Genomic DNA, 22,392 nt, shown 5'->3' on the forward strand with positions numbered 1-22,392 from the left:
TCTCTCTCTCTGTGTGTGTGTGTGTGTACGTACACACACACACACACACACACACATGCAGTTGGGGAGTAAGTAGGGAGAGTCAGCAATAGTAGAAGAGGGGAAAGGAAGTTGTGTGGGCCCATAAGATGAATGCTAAAACCCACAATTCAGCAATATTTTTGCTAGAGCCAAACAAAATATCACAAAATAGTGAGCAAGCTTTTGATTGCTCCAGACCTCTTAAACAGGCAGGATGTTACACAAAGTAGTGAGAAGGGCAAGGGAGGGCACCAAAAAATAACAACAAAAGAAGTCTTAAAGTTGTAGCCATAAAGATTACATGCCAAGATGGAATGAGAAGAAGACGGCAGGCAGGAGACGTGAAAGAAATCTAGGATTCTGGGACAGAAGAATAAAATGTCTGCTCCTAATATTTTAGAACATGGAGTCCCAAAGTTACACAGATCTTTACCCAGCCCTGAGCAAAATACACTGGTTCCTAGTTCTAGCTCTGGCAGCTCACGGCTGAAAACAGCATGCCCTTGGGCAGTTTTGAAAATAATGACATTTCAGTTTGTTTCCCTCGTTTTTGCAATTACATTATATCAGGAGAGGTGAACTTGTGACCCTTCAGAGGTAATGGACTTCAACTCCCATCAGCCCCAGCAAGCATGGCCAATGGTCAGGAATGATGAGAGTTGTAGTCCAGCAACATTTAGAGGACTCCAGATTAATCACCCTTGCACTATATATTTTACTGAACCAATTTAAATAGGCTTTATATATATATAAATTAAGAGAAAGCTGAGTCAAACTCTGATGAAGATTTCTGTGAAACACCCAGACCAGCATACTCAGATACTTTGGCCCCCACATTTTTATTGTTTGCAACATCAGTTCTTTAGGATCAAGATGACAGACTTTGTTTACTTAATCTCTGTATGTGAGATTACAAAGATATGTGTATTAACCTGTATCCGCAATCATCAACTTTCGTTGCTGCAGCCTCTGCGCATTTCTGATTCCTCTGTTGTTCCTGAAGCCTCAAGATGCTGCTTGCCAGACAGTAATGAGCCATCACCCACCTTTCAGTGCAAGGAATATCATTGTCAGCTACTGTCAGGAGATGTAGACTGGAACTGCTGTCACTAAGGAAATGCTTACAGTGTCACAGATCTAAAATGATGTCCTGGGTTTATTGAGCTCAGTGCTTTGAGATTTAGTAATGTTCTTGTGTTATTTATTTAATTATTTATACTTCCTTAACATCTACCCAAGTCCTCCTTTCCTATGCTGAATGAACACATTTTCGTGTTCCTGCTATTTCTAAAATTCAAACACTCCTGCCGGCATGAAATCAAGGCAGAAAGCACGTTGGGTTGTTCGGGGGGGGGGGGGAATGGCTCCACAGGAGGCATGAATGTAGAGATTTTTTGCACACAGGTTCAGTTTGTATCAGGTCTTCTGGCTTTGGGGCTCTACTTTCTGCCTCCCTTGCCACAGGCCCTGCAACTGAGAAGGCCAAACCTGACGAGCAACATATTTTTGAGTTTGTGGCATCATCAGTCCACAGGTCCATGTCATGGATTGGTTGGCAAGTGGAAAGAGGCACCACTAAGAGCCACCTAATATATTGGTCTAAGAAAGGGATCAGTGCTGCTTTAGTCAGACTTTAAAGTTTAGAGCTAGTCAAATGCTAGAAACGTGTACATTTTCTCAAGCAAAGGCAAGGATGGTCTAGGAACAAGACAGAGCAATATCAAGGACACAGTTCTAATCTGTTTTGCTCACATGAGAGGCCCCTGAGGCCCTGCAGGGCTCCAGAAATGGAAACTGCCTTCCTGAATTCTCTTTGCCAACCATACACATTCCCACTCTCCAGGAAGGGGAACCTATGGACTTCCAGATGTTCCTAGATAACATCCAGGACCTTTGGCTGGACTGCCTGGGGCTGATGAAAGTTGGAGGCCAGCAGCATCTGAGAGGTCACAAGTTCCTCACCCCTGGATGAAGGGAAGGTGTAGAGTTGACAAGACGCACAACCCAAAAATCCATTCAATACTTTTAAATACTCATATTAACATTGGTGTTTAATTAGTTTAAAATTAAGGAAAACAAATGTACAGTACATCTGTACGAACAGCTAATTTTTAAAGAATTGCAATATTTTCCGATTATGCTGCTGAAGAATTGGGAAGGGTAGGGCAGTGTTTCCAGGTCTGTGTTTTGTATACCTTCTGTAGGGCTGCCATATGTCCATGTTTTCCCAAAAATAAGCTCAACAACTTTGCCCAGATTTTCATCTTTGCGAATATGGCAACCCTACCTTCTGTTACAAGAGTAGGTTCAGGAGACTTGTTATTTTCAAGACAGAGGGGAGTATATTTTGAGTGGGATGATCTGTATTTCTTCTTCCATAACATTCAAAACATGTCAGAAAACAATTGCCTAGCTGTGTTATGTTCAGGCCTTGTTTTGTGGTAATTGCCACCATGATAGGTGGCCTTGTTGGTTGAAGCTGCTGAAAACTTGTGTGAAAATAAATAAAGATACCTATTTTTCTATACATTTTTAAAATGATCTCAGCCAATGATACTTATTATAAAAGGATTCAGGGCTACCAGATGCCACCGTGATGCCATTTTTCTTCAGTTCTGATACAATTCACCCACTCTTTTTATTCCTGAGAAGTCAGATAGCATTCATTCTGGACGGCTGCATTCTCCATAATTTCCCCATTGTCCTTCACTTCCCTCAAGTGTTTATTTTTCACTTCAGTTGCGACACAATCATTACACACCTGAATTGACTGTACTGTAACACTATTGCCTCACCTCAAGTTGGGGACGTTGTTAATTAGAATTTCACATCCTGGACCCCTGGAAGCCCTAGCAGCATGTTGGCACCGTTATTCTCACATTAAAAGTGGTGAAACTAACAAAGGGAGTTTTCAGATGATGGCTTAATATAGTACAGTGGTACCTCAGGTTACATACGCTTCCGGTTACAGACTCCGCTAACCCAGAAATAATACCTCGGGTTAAGAACTTTGCTTCAGGATGAGAACAGAAATTGTGCTCCGGCGGCGCGGCAGCAGCAGAAGGCCCCATTAGCTAAAGTGGTGCTTCAGGTTAAGAACAGTTTCAGGTTAAGAACAGACCTCCGGAACAAATTAAGTACTTAACCTAAGGTACCACTGTAAACAGGTTTTTGAGATATCACGAACTGGTAATTGGTAACAGCCCCTCCCCCAAAGGCAGGAGAAATCAACAAAGCAGAAGAAATCCACCACTAATGCCCTAATATTGGGTCAAAGGGCCTCTCCAGACATCCTTTTTATTGCACATTAATGATGATTTGTGCTCATAATGCTATCAGGCTGTCACATGTGATCCTGTTTTTTTGTACCTGTGAGGCATCTAATCATAAGCCTGCATGTTTATCAAAGCTTCTATATATTTCAATCAAGGCTTGTATTTAAAAATGAGCTTAAAAAAAGGATTTTCAAATGTTTCATGCCAGGCAAAAGACCAGCTGCCTAAAAGAACCTTGGCAAGATGTTTTTCCTCCTAAGACAAGAAGGGCCCCATTGATTTATAGTAGAAAAACAATTCTCAAAGTCATAAAAAAGGGAGAATTACATATGCTGCCCCAAGGCTGAGAAAACACCATTAGGAATGGGGAAAGATAATACTAATGTGCCTCCCAGTAAAATGAGCCAGATCTTCTTTCTAAGGTTGAAAGGCCAGGAGCAAATGGAAAGAAAAACATTTAGCTAGAAAGAAAGAGAGCATTTTTGGGGAAGTCCTTTTCTAAAGCTGTTTCTTAAACTGAGAGAGTTAAAAAAGGTTAAAATGTGTTAAATGTTGGAAAGGCAACTGGCTTGGCAGAAGAAGCAGCTTCTTCCTATTTTATTTTGAGGCTGGAGAGGAGGGGGAAAGGGGGAGGTGCAAACTGAAGAGGCTTCTTTTAAAAGCTGTGTTTTATTGAGTTCCTTCCTTTTCACTTTGAGAAGCTTTATTCTTTTAAGAGGCTACTTATGATAAATGTATGAAATATATTAGCTTAAATATATTGGCTTAAATGTAATTATGCAAAGGATTTAAGGAATGCTAGATTCTTATTTCATATGGTTGTAAGAGTTGTATTTATCCTGAAATTAAGTCAGCTACCAGCCCCCCTGCCAGACAGAAGACGCCATCCGGGCAGTCTTGATATATAGTTGTCAGGCATTTTGTTTAGAAACATTAAATGAAGGAAATCTTTCAATGTTTATGTGAAACTCAAGATCCTTGACATCTGTTGAACATAAAATGTAAGATTAAACCATTTGTTTTAGAAGGCAATAGGGCAAGAAGGGCAAGAGGTGAGCTGGTAATTAAGATTCCATGTAAGATATATTATTACTTATTTGTCATTTATATATAGCTCTTTGTCTCCCATATAAGGGCAAGGAAGTGGGTGTATCTTTTGTGGGTGTATCTTTTGTGATTGGCTCTAGCAAACAGCCAATAGGAATTTCAACCAGGCTGATTGGACAGAGGCAGCCACAGGAGGAGCAAAGGGGGCTGGATTAAGGGAATATAAGTGCTGGCCAGAATGGCAGGAGGCCAGGCCAGAGCTTGGTAACCATGTACCACTGTGCCTCTTATTTATTTGTCTGACAAATAAATTACTATTTTAATTTCTCTATTGCTGCGTTGAATATTTCATTCCAGCTAAGCGTTAACCACAAGCAGGGTGCTACACCTGCAAATGCTTTGGGGTGGTCGCGCTGCTTCATTCCATTCAGTGCATGTCCTGTAACTTCCTGCTGAAATCCCGTAGCTTTTTATACCACAAATATTCTGGCTTATTTTTGTTCTGCTTTGGTTGTGCTATAGCCCTTCCCAGGCTGCAATAACCTGGAAGCTTTGGGGAAGCATTCATTGCAGAACAAACTAAAGCAGAAAAAAACCCCCGCCACTAATGCACTGTTGTTAAGAGTTTGTTGCAGAATACACCTGCAATAAAACAGCAATCTGGAGGAGCTCTAGAGCCTGACTTGGAAACCCATCCCAGGGGAGAATTTTCTTCTAGACACAATGGTCAAGCATTGGCCAGCAGGTGGCAGGCCCAAGCTAGCTAGCTTCCTGATTGCTCAGGAAGACCTTTAAGAAAATTGACAGGTTTCACTCTCTTACTACAGGGCTAAAGTAGATGTGACATTTATGTGTCTTTGCATCTAATGTGCAGGGGTTTTTTTATGCATAAGGTGCTAGTGCCAGGGAGGTGGTATACAGCTAATACCACAGTCCTGAACGAAATCTCGTTAGCTAATATCAGCATCCATTGGCACATAGGGGATTCCCCTCTCCCTGCCCCCTTAGGCTGGTCTAAGTGAATAGGTCACTTTCTCTGCTCTGTGTGTTCCATTGTTTGAAAGCAAAGTAGCGGTGATAGCACAGGAACTGGAGACTGAATGGATATCTGAGATAATTCTTTTGGAAAGAATCCCATGGGCTTTTGCATTATGCTTTCCTACTTGTAGGGGTTTTGTATTGTTCCTTCAACCAAAAGAAAGATATTCTAATGATTTTCAAAGAGAGCTTTATTGATAACCTCCAGCCACATTCTCAATCATATTATTAACCCCCTCTCTCTTCTCCCTCCTTCCACCTCCTTCGTCAGCTACTGGGTGCTCCTAGGGGCAAAATTATCAAAACACAAACTCAGTTAGCAGAATACCACAGGAGGGAAAGATTAAACCTCTACTCCTTCTTGCTTGCTGCATTCTCTATGAAAATCTGCCTTTGCGCTTGATATTAGTAATATAAAAATTCACATGGTTTCTAGTGACATCTTTAGCATGACATTAAGTTTGGCCCTCTGTCATGATCTTTAAGAAATAACACAACTCTTCCCCTTTCTCTTTCTACCGCCTGACGGCTGCTTCAAACCTGGAGCAGAAGTTGTGAGAGGAATGTTCTGAAGAACTTCATGCAACGTGAACATACTGAAGGAGATTTGCTCATACGGGGACCGCACCCCGTTCTCATACAGGCAGGCAAAAGCTATGGCTGGGATCCCAGTTATTGACAAATCTGGATAAGGCAGCTCAATGTAGGCCAGATCTGAGTAGGCGCTGGGGCCTTCGTAAATAACCCAGGGCTCAGTCCAGCTGTCAGCATCCCTAGGAAAGGTGCTGAGGTAAATCCCCAGGTTGACTCGGGATCTGGAGCTCGTTGGGTGGCAATACAGCACCCATGTTGGCATTTGGAAAGAAAAGCCCGATTGCGAAATACTTCCAGCTTTAGCATGTTCTAGATCAGCATGTCCTTTACCTGATGAGATGGGACCAGAACAGACACTAGAAGTTCTTGTTTTCTGAGGCTGTCGGTGGCTCAGAGGCTGGCTGCAGAAAAAAGGGGTAGGTGAGGCAAGACTAGGTGGGTGTTTCGTATCAGACCAACCCTCAGGTAGGAAGCCCACATCTTTATCAGACCAGGTGTCTCTCTGGAATACACAAGTGTTGTGCTGCAAATAGTAAAGAGGAGCTTGGAACCCGATGATGCTGCCATGGCAACCGTGTGGGGTCTCCACAAGCCGCTGCACCAGCTGGCCTGAGTGAAATACAGCCCCATCATCCGTGCTGAGGGCCTGCACCCGGAAGCCCAGAGGACTCCTGGCGTTGCAATAGAGCACGTTGCTGCCATCCTCCTCATCCACTGACACCATCTGGCACTCGACGGTCTGCAGGTTCGGGATGAACTCGCCAAACTGCCAGCTCTGCCCGTGGTCATCGCTGTAGAAGGTGAAAGCGTGAGGGGTGGTTTTGCAGAGCTTCCCAAAGCACTCTTTGCAGTCAATGTGATAAGCATAGGCTGGCAATAGCAGGCGGCCTGACTTCAGTTGGATGCCGTGCCCGGGGCCTAGCGCAAAAGTGGCCCAGTCTGAAGCAAAAGGAAAAAGATAGTGTCAGGAACAATGACAACAAAGAGTCATGAATATAAATGGCTTTATACGGAGACAGACCCATTGGTCCATCTAGCTCAGGACTGCCTGTGCTGACTGACAGCAGGTCTCCAGGCTTTCAGAGAGGGAGTCTCTCTCAGTCCTACCTAGAGAACCTGGGACCCTCTGCAGGAAAGGTAGACACTCTACTGCTAAGCTATGGCCCTTCCACTAAGTGGCAATGAAGTTCACATTTATTATGGCGGGAGCTTTTGTATAACAGAGTCCACTTCCTCAGATGCATGAAGTGTTGTTTTCATTTGACAAGTGAGGAGGACATGTCAAGAAATAAAGTTGCAAACGGTGGGGTCAAATGACAATGAAGTTCCAAATACATAGTCTGTGACAATTCAATTAAAGCTTAATGGTATGCAAAATGAACACAAAGTGGATAGCACACGCATCCAAACTTTGCTCTGTCAGTGAACACCTCTAGTGGGACAAGAAACCGTTGTTCTGATTTAATGTCACATGAAAACAATCAAACTTCTGGATAAGTTATAATAAATTGATAAATGTGTGACTCTTTAAGGTGCCACAAAACTCTTTGGGCAGTCCCAAATTGCCACTGTTTTGGTGTGGGATTCAGTCACAAACCAACAAATTTGGGTAGCATGATTATAGTTAGTTGGGAGCTCTTGTGCAACAAACCGACTTCCCCCAAAGATCAAAGCTTTTACAATGAAAAAAGTGTCAGGCAAGTTGCTTGCTTTGATGCAACATCATCCAACCTTCCCGAAACAAATCAGAATAAATGCTCATTAAATGTATCCCTTCTCCATTCCTTCTCCTTTATTAACATAAAAGATCGTTTCACCATTTATATATCTAGTTGATCACTGTGCTCTGCAGGTGAGAGCTTCCTATAGATCCCACCTTATCAGGAGGTCTATTACAGACAATGTAGGAATTGGGCCTTTCATGTTCTGACACCAACCCTTTAAATTCGCTCCCCATGAATAATAGACAGGCACTGCCTCTGTTGCATACCTTCCAATACGTTCTCAAGATGGAGGGTGAGGGAACAGCTGCAGTTGCCTGCGGTTCCTGCGCAATGTTTGCCATCTTGCCAAAGGTTGCAGGCAGCTTTACCTGCAGCAATTGCATGTTGATTGCCCTCTTAGAAGACAAAGTCCAGCAACTGGAGGAATGTGTAGCTACGCTCCAAAGAATTAGAGAGCTGGAGCTCTTCTTGGAAGCAACAGAGCACACCGTCTCCACCAAGGAGGAGACAGGGGACTCCCCTGAGAAGGAGGCTAGTTCACCAACACAGGAGCCAGATATATGGAGAAACGTGACTCAAAGAAGTAGGAGGCCCAGGGTTCACTCTGATTGTTTAGAAATACACAATTGCTTTGAGGTCCTCTCCCCTAGCATGGAAGACGAAGAGCAGACTCCATTTGAGGATCTCTCCCTCATTACAGTCGATCAGGTATATGAAGACGAGCAGCAAAGTCAGTCCTCAGGGAATGTGGAGTTAAGATAAAAAAGGATGTGGAAAAGGGGGGAAACCACCAAGGAGGAATTCAAACAAATAGCCAGCACGTGTAGACACAAAGTCAGAAAAGCTAAAGCACAGAATGAACTCAGGCTTGCTAAAGAGGTTAAAAGCAACAAAAAAGGCTTTTATGGGTATGTTCGTAGCAAAAGGAAGAACAAAGAAACCGTGGGGTCACTCAGAGGAGAAGATGGTGAAATGCAAACAGGGGACACAGAAAGGGCTGAACTCCTCAATGCCTTCTTTGCCTCAGTCTTCTCCGATAAAGAAAACAATGCCTGACCTGAAGAATTTGGAGCAAATGATTCAGTACAAGAAACACAGCACAGAATAACTAAGGAGTGTGGTGGAGTCTCCTTCTTTGGAGGTCTTTAAGCAGAGGCTTGACAACCATATGTCAGGAGTGCTCTGATGGTGTTTCCTGCTTGGCAGGGGGTTGGACTCGATGGCCCTTGTGGTCTCTTCCAACTCTATGATTCTATGATCCAACACAATGCGGCCCAAATCCAGGACACAATTTTCCTGGTCCAAAATCCTGTGCAAGATTGCGGGCGCAGAAAATGTGCTGGGGGGGGGCCAAGTTCTTGGCCCGAAATTGCACGAGACCAAGGTACTCCCAATGGCTGCTGTACTATCACAGTGGGAAATGGGGTGTCCTAGTTTTTCTGGGTCAGCTGGTAAGTATGCTGTCATCCTTTCAGTGCCTGCTGAAGACCATTTTCTCTTTCAACAGATCTTTTAAGTTGAGATCTTTCCCAGCCTGGATCTGTATTTAAATTATTTTTAAGATGCTTTAAAGATTTATTATTATTGTTGTTGTTTTGTTGCTTGTTGGTTGCCACTGTGGATTCCTTTGGGAGCAAGGGTGGGATATACATTTCATAATTAAGTAAGTAATTAAGTAAGTAAACTGCTCCTGTGTCTCATACCTTCAATCGACACGCCAATAACCTGCTGGGTGAGGTCAGTCACATGGCTCCAGCTGATGCCCTGGTCAGAACTAGACACATAGCAGAGGCGGGCAGCATTTTGGCCTGTGATGATCTGAAAGGCTTCAGGGGTTCTGCCCAGCACAGCAATGAAAAACAGGAAAACCATGCCAGTAAGCTCATCATAGATAGGGCAAGGGTTCATGGACCGATGATGTGCCAGAGTTGCTGTTTCAAGGGCTCGCATATCTTCCCACTGGCAAAGAAAGACAGTAAAAGAGTTAGGAAGACAATTCATCCCCCCCCCCCCGGCATCTTCCCCTAAAAAAACTAATCATTTCATTTGAAATAGGAACCCATTATTGCATAAGGTTTGCTCATCTGGTCAAGAGATTAATTTATAGCTGGTCAGTAAAAACAAGGAAAAGAGACTCCTCGAAGATAAATAAGGAATTGTGTGAATGTGTTGATTCAGCAATCTTGTGTATGTCTGATCATACAGAAACATTCTATTCATTGAGATAATTTATTTTCAGTTATTGTGGTGGGCTTTAATCAGGAGACCATCTTTGAGGTTGGAGGCTTCTCTCTCTGGGACCCTCCTCATTCCAAAGGAAAGATCACATTGTGTTAGGTAGTATTTGAAAGAGAAGAAAACTTGAAAGTACTTGACGTTAAGCCAATCACTTACATCAGTGTTACTGGCACCAGTCAATCCCTTGAGTGAGTAAGAATACCCAAAAGCAGATGGGTAACATGATTACGGGTATACAGAACTGTTTATACAAAACTGTTAAGTATTCAAAGCATTTTATCTGCATTAGTTCAGTAACCCTTGCAACAACCACCCTGTAGGACAGATCCATATTATCCTGATAAAAATGAAAAGACTGAGACCAAGAAATGGAAATGAGGTCTATCAGTGGGCAGTGCAGTGGATGTTAGAGTTCAATTGAATATCCAATTTTAATGTCTTGCTTATTGGTTTCCCTTAGGCACCTGGTTGGACACTTTGAGGACAGAATGTTGGACTAGGCAAGACTTTGGTCTGGTCTTCTTATGTTTTCAGTAGCAGTAGTGAGAGCAACTTCTATCTTTAAAGGTATCCATAAACCATTAGGGCTGATTCCACACATTACAGTGGTACCTTGGGTTACAAACACTTTGGGTTACAAACGCTTCAGGTTACAGACTCCGCTAACCCGGAAGTAGTACCTCGGGTTAATAACTTTACCTCAGGATGAGAACAGAAATTGCGCAACAGTGGCGCGGCAGCAGCAGAAGGCCCCATTAGCTAAAGTGGTACCTCAGGTTAAGAATGGTTTCAGGTTAAGAACAGACCTCCGGAACGAATTAAGTTACTGTATTAACCAGAGGTACCACTGTACTTGAACTTTGGTCCTTTCAATATTGATCATTCAATGATAAGGAGCTGAATATGTACACTGCCTCTGTTGACAAGCATTGGGCCTGGTGGGGTGTAAAGAAAGCTTTGCCCATCATCTGTAACAGCAGTTTTATGCCTAAGTTATCATATGAAGAGCACAGTGTCAACCATCCCCTGTGAACAAACCCTACTCTATCGCAGGCCACATGTAGCATAAGAAAAATGACTATTCAGTGCAGCCAAGATGAGCTGGTCGCAGCAGGATCTAAATATAGTGATTGAAAAAAACTGTTATTTATCATTTAATTTGCTCTGGTCCATTCCTGGCAATTATGGCTGCTATATGCGTGGCTGAACAAGGTGGGAGTTTCAGAGAATCAAGAGGCACCAGTTATATTATTCCTAACAACAAAAGAAGTGACAAAGAAAGAGCAACGCAGAGACGGATGTGTGAACAGTCCACTAGGTCAGTTCAATGGCACATCTAGTCCAGCACCCTCTTTTCAAAGTGGCCAACCAGATGCCTGTGGGAAACTCACAAGGATGTCACAGATAATTTCCTCTATGCCTTAAGTTTCAGTCCTGTCATACGGTGTCAGCAAAACTGGCTTCATTTTGTCTTACGTCCACAAAGTTCTTGTAGAAAGTGCCCCTTCTCAGCACCAGTAAGTTGGCATGAGCATCATCAACACTCAGCCGCTCTTCGGCAAAAGCCAGCAGCTTTGCAACACAAGGGATGTGGAGTAGCGCTGGCACTCGGTATGTCACTCCGCTTGTCTCCCTTTCAAACAAGACTGTCCGGGCAGGGAAATGGCGAGAGCCCATTGCACTTGCAGCAAGGAAAGCCCTAAAATACCAAAGAGAGAGGTGGGATGTATCTACACAGCAGACTTGAAACTCAAAAACCACACAGCAGACATTCTTTGTAAGCAGAGAACCTGTGAAGTCGGTGAAGGGTGTGTGTTGTCTTCAAGGAGAGCAAATCAATGTGCACCAAGCCTCCAGATGCCTAATTCCATCTCTTCCTTTGGCTGAGGAAAAGGATGGGGAACTTGTGGCTCTTCACATGTTGTTGCACTACAACTCCCATAATCTCTGATAGCCAGCCATGTTGGGTTGGGGATGATGGGAGTTGGAGTCCAACAACTTCTGGGAGGCTACAGATTCCCCACTCCTGACCTAGGAGAGAGCTTGCTGCAGACCTGATTTAGAGTGCTGCCAATAAGCTCTGTGTCAAATTCTTTTAATAAACCCTCTTTGTTGAACAGTGAGGTCTGCCTTTTCAGTGCCAGAAAAAAATGTACATTTTCCTCAGACTTTGGTTGAATTATGATGGTGTTGTTTGCTGTTAGTGTGCTGCCAAAGCTTTCTGCTGCTGTTATGGGGAGTGTTGCTTTTTGTATTTTTTATTACGTGTATGTGTCTTCGTTCAAATATGTGCATATTATAATGTATTTTTTACTGATGTCTATTTTTTAAATATATTATCAATTATTTAGAGACTTTTTTGTGTAACTAGGGATGGGTGAATCTGTCAATCTACAGCAGGCATACCCAAAGTCCATTTCAGGGGCCTAATCCAACCCGCCACTTGGTTTAATCTGGCCCCTGTGGCAGTTTATTTCCTGTGGTAAAATCCTAAAAAAAGCTCAAGAACTTCAACCCTAAAAGCTCAAGAACTTTGGGGTAAAATCATAAAAATGGTCAACAACCTCAATCCTAGAAAAAGGTCAACAACTTTGGTTGACCCTTTGGTTGGCCCTCATAACCCTTCACTTCATCAAATCTGGCCCCCTTTGAAAAATGGACATCACTGATCTACAGTGTGGATGTGACTGTGATCTTCTGGTCTTGCTATGCCAGCCACCACAACATAGTTGTTGTAATCCTATGCTTTCCCATCTCCAAAAACAGAATGTTAGTAAAATCTAAAGCAGACTCACCAGCAGCCGCTCGATGATGTCCCAGAATCCCAACCCACATCGCCTCCCATGCACAATAGAAAAACAGGCAACTTAACCAAGAGAGTTAAATTGGCAAGAGGTCGACATGTAGGACCCATAATCAATCCATCACTATAGATAAACACAATAAAAACAATAACACGAGAGGAATAGACACAGCACCTCTCCAGACATCCTTTTTGTTGAACCTTGATGGTGATTTGTGCTCATGATGCTTTCTGGGTGGTTAGACACAATGCTGCTTTTAACACTCTTTGCCCCTGCAAATGTTTTGGGATGGTCACCCTGCTTTATTTCCAATCAGCACATATCCCGTAACTTCCTGCTGAAATACCACAACTTTTTATACCACAAAATCTTCTGGTTTATTATTATTATACCACAAAATCTTCTGGTTTATTTTTCTTCTACTGTACTTTTGTTCTGCAACAGCCCCACCAGACGGCAATGATGTTTAACTAAACTAGACTAAAGTGGAATAAACCCACCAGTAATGCACTACTCTGGGACGTGGGTGGTGCTGTTTAGGCTCTAAACCACAGAGCCTAGGGCTTGCCGATCAGAAGGCTGGTGGTTCAAATCCCCACGCCAAAGTGAGCTCCCATTGCTCGGTCCCTGCTCCTGCCAACCTAGCAGTCTGAAAGCACATCAAGTGCAAGTAGATAAATAGGTACCGCTCCAGCAGGAAGGTAAACGGTGTTTCTGTGCGCTGCTCTGGTTCACCAGAAGTGGCTTAGTCATGCTGGCCACATGATCCGGAAGCTGTCTGCGGACAAACGCCAGCTCCCTCGGCCAGTAAAGCGAGATGAGTGCTGCAACCCCAGAGTCGGTCACGACTGGATTTAACGGTCAGGGGTCCCTTTACCTTTACCTAATGCACTACTATTGTGTCAAGGAGATGTTGCAGGATACGCCCACGTTAACAGGCAAGTCTGCAGGGGCTCATAACACAACAAAGGTGACAAGAAATTAATAAGTGAAAAACAACTTCATTTAAAAACAGCAACCAGACACATAATTATTGTAGGATCCATAAATTTCAGGAGAAAGGTTTAGGTCCCACTATAGTACCAAAGAGTCCACACAGATAGCTTTTTGAACACTGCAGACAAAACATTTGTATTGCTCTTTGTGTGATTTTTCTTTTTTTCAAAGGAATGGAGGCCACCAAGAACAGTATGCCAGATGGTGGTTTGGTAGGAAAGAGCAAAGCATTGGTGGAAAAAACAGGAATAGCCCAGGTAAGCACTGCACTCTGCACTGTTTTATGTTTTCTCAGAGGAAGTGGGGTGAGTGCCACACGATACACTATCTGGGGAGCGGATGGTAGCAGCTGAAAGGCAGGGGTAAGACGGGAGCAGTGCCCACACTACACTGCAGAATCTCCTCTTAATCCCTTCTTGGAAGAAGAGATATTACAAGTATAAGGAATGGAGGGAGAAAATCCTAGTCCATCTAGGCATGCCCCAAATAAGGAAGGAGACATCTAGAAACTTACGGAGACTACAGAAGAAAAACAAGCATGAAACCACAAACCTTGCCCCCTTTCTGCTTGGTAGGTTGTCTTTTGTCCCCAAAGCCACTGATAAGTTACTTATGTTGATCTGTCTTCATCTGAGCCCTTTACAAATTCCGCTTTGCTGACCGATGCAATTTCAGCAGCTTCCTTCACTGCTTATGTGATGCCTTATTTCACTTCTCACGTTCTGACTCTCAAGCACCCCCCCCTTCCCTCTACCTCTGACCCAGTGGGCTCGCTACTTGTTCCATGGTTGGGGGGAAAGCACTGAGCCAGCAGCCAGCAGCTTAATCAGCATATGGAGGACAAAGACTTCATTGTCAGAGCACAGTGAGGACACAGTCAGCAATGTCCATGTGCAGATACCTGTGACCATCACTTTCCCTTTTATTTTTTATTTTTTAACTAACTGGGAAACTCTCACAGGGCATACCTACCTGTCTGTATATGTGGATTTCATTAGCCGCACATCTCCATAATCAGAATCATATGTCCAGTGTAATGGCAGTGAAGGGAGAATGTCATGTTCACCACTCTAATGTTTATGCTGCTGGAGTAAGCCCATTGGCCTATGTGGCTTTACTCTGCTTTTATCTGTGCAAATGGAAAGAAACCAGACTAGCAGCCTTAAAGTCTGGGAAGAGCGACATTATTATCTGAATTCCACCCCTTCCTTCCTCAAAGGAAAGCCTGGGAACAGAATTCTGGGGAAACTGTCTTATCCTTTGTAACATCTGTGTAGATTACAAAGCCATACTTCATACAGATAACAAATAGCATTCACCTACCTACCTATAATTTTCTGTTTGGCTTATGGGCAATTTCAAGACTTGCCTGCAGTTCCTTCTTTAGAGATGAAGAACTGTCAGAAAGATATGGTACTTGAACTAGTCAACCCCGGAGGTCCCTAAAGTAGGATGGGTGACCTGGATAGGGTACCAGATGGCAACTGATATTTACGTTTAGAGGATGCTTCGATGAGAGGGTGTAAGCACCAGGATTTATTGACTTTGACCGTGTACACATTAATTACCATTTACTCTGACTCCAATGCAGTGCCACCAGTGTACACATTATGAGTACACAAAATGTCAGCTGCAGTCCATATGCCTCTGATAGTTTATTGATATACGGAATGCATTACTTCCTAATGAAAAGCTGCTCATGTCATTAAACTGTTCTCATCAGACAATTATCTAGAAACATTGCAGGGAGCTTGTACTCTATACTGTATTTTTCGCTCTATAAGCTCTTGCTGTTCTGGCTTCTGGGATAGCTGCACAACCTGCATTTGCTCCATAAGACGCACACACATTCCCCCTTACTTTTTAGAAGGGAAAAAGTGTGTCTTATAGAGCGAAAAATACGGTATTTCCAGGCTTCTGATAAAGGTGTTAGAACCTCAGAAACAGGAATTAGCATTATCCTCATGTCCTTCATGCTAGCAAACAATTTTTGGTCAGATGTTTTGCAGTGCCCTTCACCTTTGCCATCATCCTGACCCTCACCTTCTGCATTTTGTCAAGCTTTCCCCAGCCTTTACAAAAATTGCTTTAGGCTGCAATCCTAAACATGCTTACTAGAGAGCAAGTCTCGCTGAACACAGTGGAACTTACTTCCAAGTAAACATGCATAAGCTAGCATTGTTCAGCTAACAACTAATATATGCATTTTATGCAACTTTACCCTATTACCGGAATATGCATTCTTGTACTTGCCTGGAAAACTGCATTGAGAAATTTGGAGAAGTGCAGATTTTGAAGGATGGCTGTGATTTGGTTCTTGCATTGTTTCAGGAAGTGTGAAGTAGTTTGGCATGCCTTTGAGTGGGAACTGATTCTAATTTATTCCTCATTCCTAACCACCATGCATTTGAAGACTTAAACTGCTGTCTTTCTGGAAAATGATATATAGGTGGTATCATACGCCGGTGAAACTGGCTAAAATGTACAGGCTAAAGAACAAAAGGTGTTGGAAATGCGGTGAAGCAGAAGGCGATTTCTACCACATGTGGTGGTTATGCAATAAAGGGAAAGGCTTTTGGGAATCAATCTATAACGAGCTTAAATTTTTTTTTTAAATATACTTTCCCCAAAAGACCCGAAGCCTTTCTGCTCGGAATGATGGGTAAAGAAATTTAAAAAGAAGATAAGATAATATTCCTGTATGCCACTACAGCCGCAAGAACGATGCTGGCACAAAACTGGAAAACGGAAATTGTACCTAGCATAAGTGATTGGCAGGTTAAAATGGTAAATTATGCCGAGCTTGCTAGATTAACAGGAAGAATACGAGACCAAGATGAACAGAAATTTCATGAAAATTGGAATAAATATTGGAAGTATATTGGAACCAATTTGTAGAGGGCACTGGTGGGGTTGGAATAACTCTAACAGTGAGCGGTTAATATCTAAGATCAAAAATAAAATATGTGACTGTAGAATTTATTTGATACTTACCAAAAGGGTGGAGGGGAGTCCAAGGCTCGGTAGAGCCCAAAATATTGTGGTTTTTCTTTTTCTTTTTTGTATAAGTTGGGGAGGGGATATAATAAACTATGTAATTGAATTATACTTATATGTATTCTGATATGTCTATTGGTATGTTTATTTGTCTAATTAATATCTATACTGATATGTTTATTTGCATAATCTGAATAAAAATGTATAGAGAAAAATAAATAAATAAATAAACTGCTGTCTTTCTTGAACTGGAGCAGTTGGTAACATAGGCTAGACTTTCTTGCATTTTGATTTCAGTGGTAAATCAATTGACATGTTGTGCAACTAGGATTCGTGCTGACAGAGTTACTTCCAGTTCACTGAGCTGAGTCCAAATGTTCCCATTAAGAAAAGCGGGGAGGCGGAGACTAAACAAAGCAAGGAGCAGAAACCTGAGGACAAAGGGAACTGTGACAACTGAAGGCCTAGAAGATGGAATGAAACCAAACAAAATGAGTTTTTAATACATTGCAGGAAATTGATTTCAGAGGACCTCATGGTTCAGAGCCATAATGGTTATCTAGTAACTCTCCAGCATAAGAGCAAAACTGACTAAAGGATGATGAAACCATGAACAAGGCTGTGGGAACTTGAACCTTCTTTAAAAATAGTCATTCAGTGAGTTGTAATGTGTGTTCCCATCCCATATTTAGAAGATTACAGCATCACATTGACTAACTGAGTAAAATGACCTGGTTCATCTATTGATATGTACTAAAAAGAAGAGTAGAAGGGACGTGGGTGGCGCTGTGGGTTCAACCACAGAGACTAGGACTTGCCGATCAGAAGGTCGCGGCTCGAAACCCCACGACGGGGTGAGCTCCCGTTGCTCGGTCCCTGCCTCTGCCAGCCTAGCAGTTTGAAAGCACATCAAAGTGCAAGTAGATAAATAGGTACCGCTCCAGCAGGAAGGTAAACAGCGTTTCTGTGCGCTGCTCTGGTTCACCAGAGGCAGCTTAGTCATGCTGGCCACATGACCCGGAAGCTGTACGCCGGCTCCCTCGGCCAATAAAGTGAGATGAGTGCCTGCAAACTACTGGGGACCAGAGCACTGCAAAGTGATGACAACCAATTTAGATGGCTTTAAAAGAGGATTAGACCAAAGATGCCGAATTAGGCAAACACTCACTGGAATAAAATCTCCACCACCCACATGTGATGAGTCAGGGTCTTTACCACTGAGACTTGAGACTATACAGTGGTGGCTTGGACCACTGTGATGGGAGTGGGGCAGGGGCAGGGGAGACCAACAGTAGGTGGAGCTGGGGCAATGGCTAGCAGAACCAACCAGTTCTGGCTCCTCCCTGTGGAGTACTGCAAGGAGGAATTAAGACAATAGCCAGTTCCACCCCCTGGACTGGTTGCAAATAGGAATGTAGACAAGTGAGGGCATCCTGAGGTTGGTGGGGCAGTGCCCCATTTGCCCTCCAATGAGACTACATTCCCCTATATTGGCAACACAATTCTACATCCTTATCATAAGCAAATATTGTTTCATCGAGTGGGGAATTCTATGGGTTTTCTCGTCTTGTTTGGGAACTGGTGACTGTACAGATATGCTGTATACTGGAGCTCAGGCATGATCATCTTTTGGCAGATCATCTGGGTCTTATTGTCTAAATCCTGCTTGAGGTTATAGCCCAAGATTTTCGCAAACCCCAGCTGCAAGGGCTTCAGTTTATTGTCTATGATTTTGCTTCCATCAACTGCTGTTTCCTCCAAGAGGCACATCTACATCAGTTCCTTCTGTCTCTTTTGCAGAAGTTCAACCTCCTTGTACAAAGTCTTTAGATCCATCCTCTCTTGGATCTTAATCCAGAAGGTGTTATTGAAATGTGTGTAAAGTTTCCAGTCCAGAGCACACCAATCTCTCGCCTTTTCCTTGTATTCTGGATTCAGAGTCTGAACACTATCTAGGCTCCTGGTGTTCAGTTTGAAATAAACCACATCATCCAGGTCCCAGCATAACATATTCTTCAGAAGGATCATGGACTCATCAAACTATTCAGCAATCAGCATCAGCTGGAAATTCTGCTCAATATCCTGTATTACAGACTTGATGTAGAAGTCATCATATTCTGCATTGTTGTCATAGCCCAAGTCAAACCACATGAAGTTCCTGGCATAAAAGTTCCAAGGCTTTTTGCTTATATTGTAGTACGTCCAAGGAGATGCTAGAAACTCACTCAATGTCTTGGTTTTCTGAAATGCTGGTGAATATGTTTTGTAATAAGCATAGGAGGATTCCAGCAATGAAGGAGGGTCCCGCAGGATAGAAAAATAGAAAGTATCACGTGGCATTACTCTTCTTACCTTTGTAATAAAAAGCAGAACAGAGAAAGTCAGGATCCGTAGCAAGGGAGATTGAGGGTATGGGAAAGGAAGGAGGATATCTTTTCTTGCACAATCATACAACCGTATTGTATGGGGTGTGTGGAATTCAATACATTGTACAGTGGTATCTTGGGTTACATACGCTTCAGGTTATAGACTCCACTAACCCAGAAATATTCCCTCGGGTTAAGAACTTCAGGATGAGAACAGAAATCGTGCAGCAGCAGAGCAGCAGCAGCAGGAGGAGGCCCCATTAGCTAAAGTGGTGCTTCAGGTTAAGAACAGTTTCAGGTTAAGAACAGGCCTCCAGAACAAATTAAGTACTTAACCCGAGGTACCACTGTACTATATCCCCTAGATTTTAGGATAAATATTCTCTAAAAGGGCAATTTGCCAGACTTTTGAATATCAGTAATCTTAATTCCCCAAATCAACAGTTTCCCAAAATTTGCCCACAGATGTTCTTGCTGCTGCGGATCTCCAGATGTTGCTAGACTACATCTCCCATCATCTCCAACCATTGGCCATGCTGACCATAGCTGGTGAGAGTTAAGAGAGCAACAACATTTGGAGGGCCAAAGGTCCCCATCCCCACCCTGTGTGGGTTATGCTATTTCTGCAGAACAGAGATCAACGTTGGTTAAGTGCAGGCAGAGGTGGAATTGGGGCAGTATGAATGGTGCAGCACAGCTAAGGAAGGCGCCTTCTCAAAGCCCAGTAAATGATTGTCCGACTTCGGGAAGGAGACGGGAGAGCTCTGACTGGGTCTTAGAGTCCTTCCACCTTCCCAGAGCTGGGCAAGCGCTCGTCATGCTTTGGGAAGGAGGTAGGAGGGCTCTAGGAACCTGCCAGAGCATTGTGCCCCCTTCCCAAAGCCCGGCTTAAGCTGGCATTACATGGGCTGTGGGGAGGGCAACAAATGGCCTTGCTCAGGGCGGCATATTACCAAGGTCTGCCCCAGTATAGTTTGTGTGCAATCAGATATGCTGAATGACCTTATTCCCCCTGAAATCTCTGTGGAAATGCATCTTCAATGTTGCCATCACTCAATTTTACAGACTGGGAGTGGGGGCGGGGAGGACAACTTCATTGTAATCAGCAATAGCAGTCCTTTCTGTTTTCTTACCTCTGGCAAATTAAACCTCAAGTGGTTGCACATGATGTTGAAGTGTTGACCAATGGTTCTGAACTCCTCAACAAATGTTGCTCTGAAGTGCACAGGGTAGCCCAGGTGGAAACTCAAGTGATACGGCAGGGCCACAGTGAGGTTGTGTTTCTCTGAGAAGCGGAAGAGGACGTTGAGGACTGTGCTGCTGGCCGTTTTGTGTGTCTTGAGGAACATGACATTTGTGGTAGGTTGGCAGGGTTTGGAAACAGGCCCCAGCCTACATGAATATAAAATGAATAAAGGGGTAGAATCTTTTAAAACTCCAGACGCCACCCTTCCCACCTGATGATAATACTGTTGAACAGAAAGGTTTGGAAAAGACCCATCCTCTCTCATAGCAGAGTTAGCACAATGGTGATTGCTCCAAGCACATAAAAACATTAGATTTGCATCTGCCCGCATCCACATTTAAACATATATTCCCCATGAAAATACCTAGGCTAGAATAAATCTCAGAGACGTAGCTCTGCAAATAAGTGAAGATTTTACTCACAACAAACAAGTCTCCATCCATTGGCAGTGAAATAAAGAAGAAAAATGTTCCAAATGACTTAAAAAGAAAGAACTTGTGTTCCCTTACCAAAAAAAAAACCCATGCAGTTTTTGCATTAGCAAAGAGGCAGGCAGTAAAAACCTCCTTTTGGAAAGTTTCGTTCACGTGAGCTGGAAGCCATGCTTGGCTGCAGCTTTTTTTTTAAACCCAGGAAGCAGAGAGAGGCAAAGGCTGCTAAGATCCTGTTTAGCCCCTCCCATTGTAACTTGAGCTCAGGGCTCAGGTTAACCATTCATACATCCAAATGTGAGTCAGTAACTGTATATTATAACTGCCTACTGCTCATTTGTCCTTATTTGATCTCCTTTTGCCCTTTGCTGTGGAGATAATGAAAACCCTTTTAACCAGAGCTGCCTTTTGCTTATCCAATCTCAGAGAATTCTACCTCCAGCTGATGCAACTCAATAGAGTGCCATTAGAACCATCCCATGCGACTCTTAGGCTGCAACCTTGCATGCACTTTCTTGGAGCCTAGGCCCACTGAATTCTTAACTTCCAAGTAAGTGTGCAAAGGATTGCATTGTAAATTAGGTGCAGCCTTCTGTGTCGGGAGATGATATGCAGGCTGGTGCAACCTTGCGCCAGGTGTGCCAGTCCCTGCAGTGTCTCCTAACAATCTGCAGGCTGGTGCAGCCTTCTGCTAGCTGTGGGAAGGCCCAGTGGGGCCCACCACAACTGCAGGTAGACCCAGCAGGGCCCGACGGAGCCCAGCAGGCTGCAGAATATTGAGGGGGCCCAACCTCCCCCTTGAAAAGTTTGGGGGAGGCTCGCCCCCCCAGCCCGATGGCACTTCTGATCTACAAGCATATATCTATGTGTGCTTGCAACAGTCTACTGTCTAGCCAGATTCACAAGCAAAACTCTGCACTCTCTGCATACCAAGGCTCTCAATATTTTGGATCTTTTCCTTTGCCAACTGAATAGCCATAACACTGTCCTTGTTAGAGAATACCGTCCTTGAGAAATGAAAGTCAAGTGAACAGGAATTAATCAGAATAAATAGATGTGTTGCAGATTTCATCCGCTGGACTATTTTATCCACGATGAGAAAATACCAAATAATTTTTTTAATGGAAGGGACTTGTCTTCATGATAGTGTGTCTGCTTTGCATGCAGAAGAGATTTGGCCCAAAGGTCAGGTCACTATCACCATCAAAGATCACCGGGTGTATGCGGGTTTCTGGTGGTTGGTTTTAACAGGTTGAGTTCTCTGGTAGCAGTTGTCCTCTCTGGTTTAGCCATATTAGAAAATCAACTTACATGCCAAGCTTTACATTGCGCTGAAAGAATCCTATCAAGGCTATCACTCCCAGGCAAAGAGTGAGACATGTACAGTGTCGAAAACACCTGAAAAAGAATAGATACGTGGTCTGCATTTTCCAATACAACAGCACTGCTGTAACTCTTAAGACGCAGGGATATTATCTTGGCTTTCCTCAAAGAATTCTGAAAGTAGAGCTCATTCACCTGGTAACATTGGCTTTCAATACCAACATCACCTTCAAAATGAATGTGTCATAACTTGGTTTTTTAAAAACAAAACAGATTATCTTTCTTTTATCCT

At 43.3% G+C, this 22,392-nt stretch overlaps 3 protein-coding genes across 5 annotated transcripts in view; 1 reads left to right on the top strand and 2 right to left on the bottom strand.

The window, feature by feature from the left end:
• TM4SF19 (transmembrane 4 L six family member 19) overlaps positions 1 to 22,392 on the top strand; it is a 92,772-nt gene that overhangs the window by 7,514 nt on the left and 62,866 nt on the right. The window contains exon 6 of the mRNA XM_081863917.1: positions 988 to 3,188. The gene's annotated coding sequence lies outside the window, so the exon portion shown is untranslated. The remainder of the gene's footprint in view (positions 1 to 987; positions 3,189 to 22,392) is intronic.
• Positions 5,362 to 14,771, bottom strand: NEU4 (neuraminidase 4). Of its 3 annotated transcripts, XM_081863902.1 has the most exons (4): positions 14,286 to 14,771; positions 11,414 to 11,636; positions 9,403 to 9,658; positions 5,362 to 6,914 (listed from the first exon to the last, which is right to left on the bottom strand). In XM_081863902.1, exons 2-4 carry the CDS (start codon positions 11,612 to 11,614, stop codon positions 5,863 to 5,865), a joined length of 1,509 nt encoding a protein of 502 aa, XP_081720028.1. In that variant the 5' UTR covers positions 11,615 to 11,636; positions 14,286 to 14,771; the 3' UTR covers positions 5,362 to 5,862. The 3 variants fall into 3 exon arrangements, with proteins under 3 accessions (XP_081720028.1, XP_081720029.1, XP_081720030.1); XM_081863903.1 differs by lacking the exon at positions 11,414 to 11,636 and having other exon boundaries at positions 14,290 to 14,770; XM_081863904.1 differs by lacking the exon at positions 14,286 to 14,771 and having other exon boundaries at positions 11,329 to 11,425.
• GAL3ST2 (galactose-3-O-sulfotransferase 2) lies at positions 17,796 to 22,257 on the bottom strand. The gene is made up of 3 exons (XM_081861338.1): positions 22,089 to 22,257; positions 20,234 to 20,492; positions 17,796 to 19,086 (listed from the first exon to the last, which is right to left on the bottom strand). The coding sequence occupies exons 1-3, from the start codon at positions 22,202 to 22,204 to the stop codon at positions 18,775 to 18,777; spliced, it is 687 nt and encodes a 228-aa protein (XP_081717464.1). The 5' UTR covers positions 22,205 to 22,257; the 3' UTR covers positions 17,796 to 18,774.

Source organism: Podarcis erhardii (genome assembly GCF_964252035.2).
Source record: "Podarcis erhardii genome assembly, chromosome: 5".
Lineage (NCBI taxonomy): Eukaryota > Metazoa > Chordata > Lepidosauria > Squamata > Lacertidae > Podarcis > Podarcis erhardii.

What these genes read in the sequence shown, in the direction of transcription:
- NEU4 (XM_081863902.1), bottom strand. Translation starts at nt 11,614, where the DNA reads ATGGGCTCTCGCCATTTCCCTGCCCGGACAGTCTTGTTTGAAAGGGAG. An exon ending in TCTACAAGAACTTTGTGGAC is followed by an intron (nt 9,659 to 11,413) that starts GTAAGACAAAAT and finishes TTTCTTTGCCAG; the next exon opens with TGGGAAGATATGCGAGCCCT. An exon ending in TATTGGCGTGTCGATTGAAG is followed by an intron (nt 6,915 to 9,402) that starts GTATGAGACACA and finishes CTTTTGCTTCAG; the next exon opens with ACTGGGCCACTTTTGCGCTA.
- GAL3ST2 (XM_081861338.1), bottom strand. Translation starts at nt 22,204, where the DNA reads ATGCAGACCACGTATCTATTCTTTTTCAGGTGTTTTCGACACTGTACA. An exon ending in CGCAATGTAAAGCTTGGCAT is followed by an intron (nt 20,493 to 22,088) that starts GTAAGTTGATTT and finishes ATATTCATGTAG; the next exon opens with GCTGGGGCCTGTTTCCAAAC. An exon ending in TGAGGTTTAATTTGCCAGAG is followed by an intron (nt 19,087 to 20,233) that starts GTAAGAAAACAG and finishes TTTATTACAAAG; the next exon opens with GTAAGAAGAGTAATGCCACG.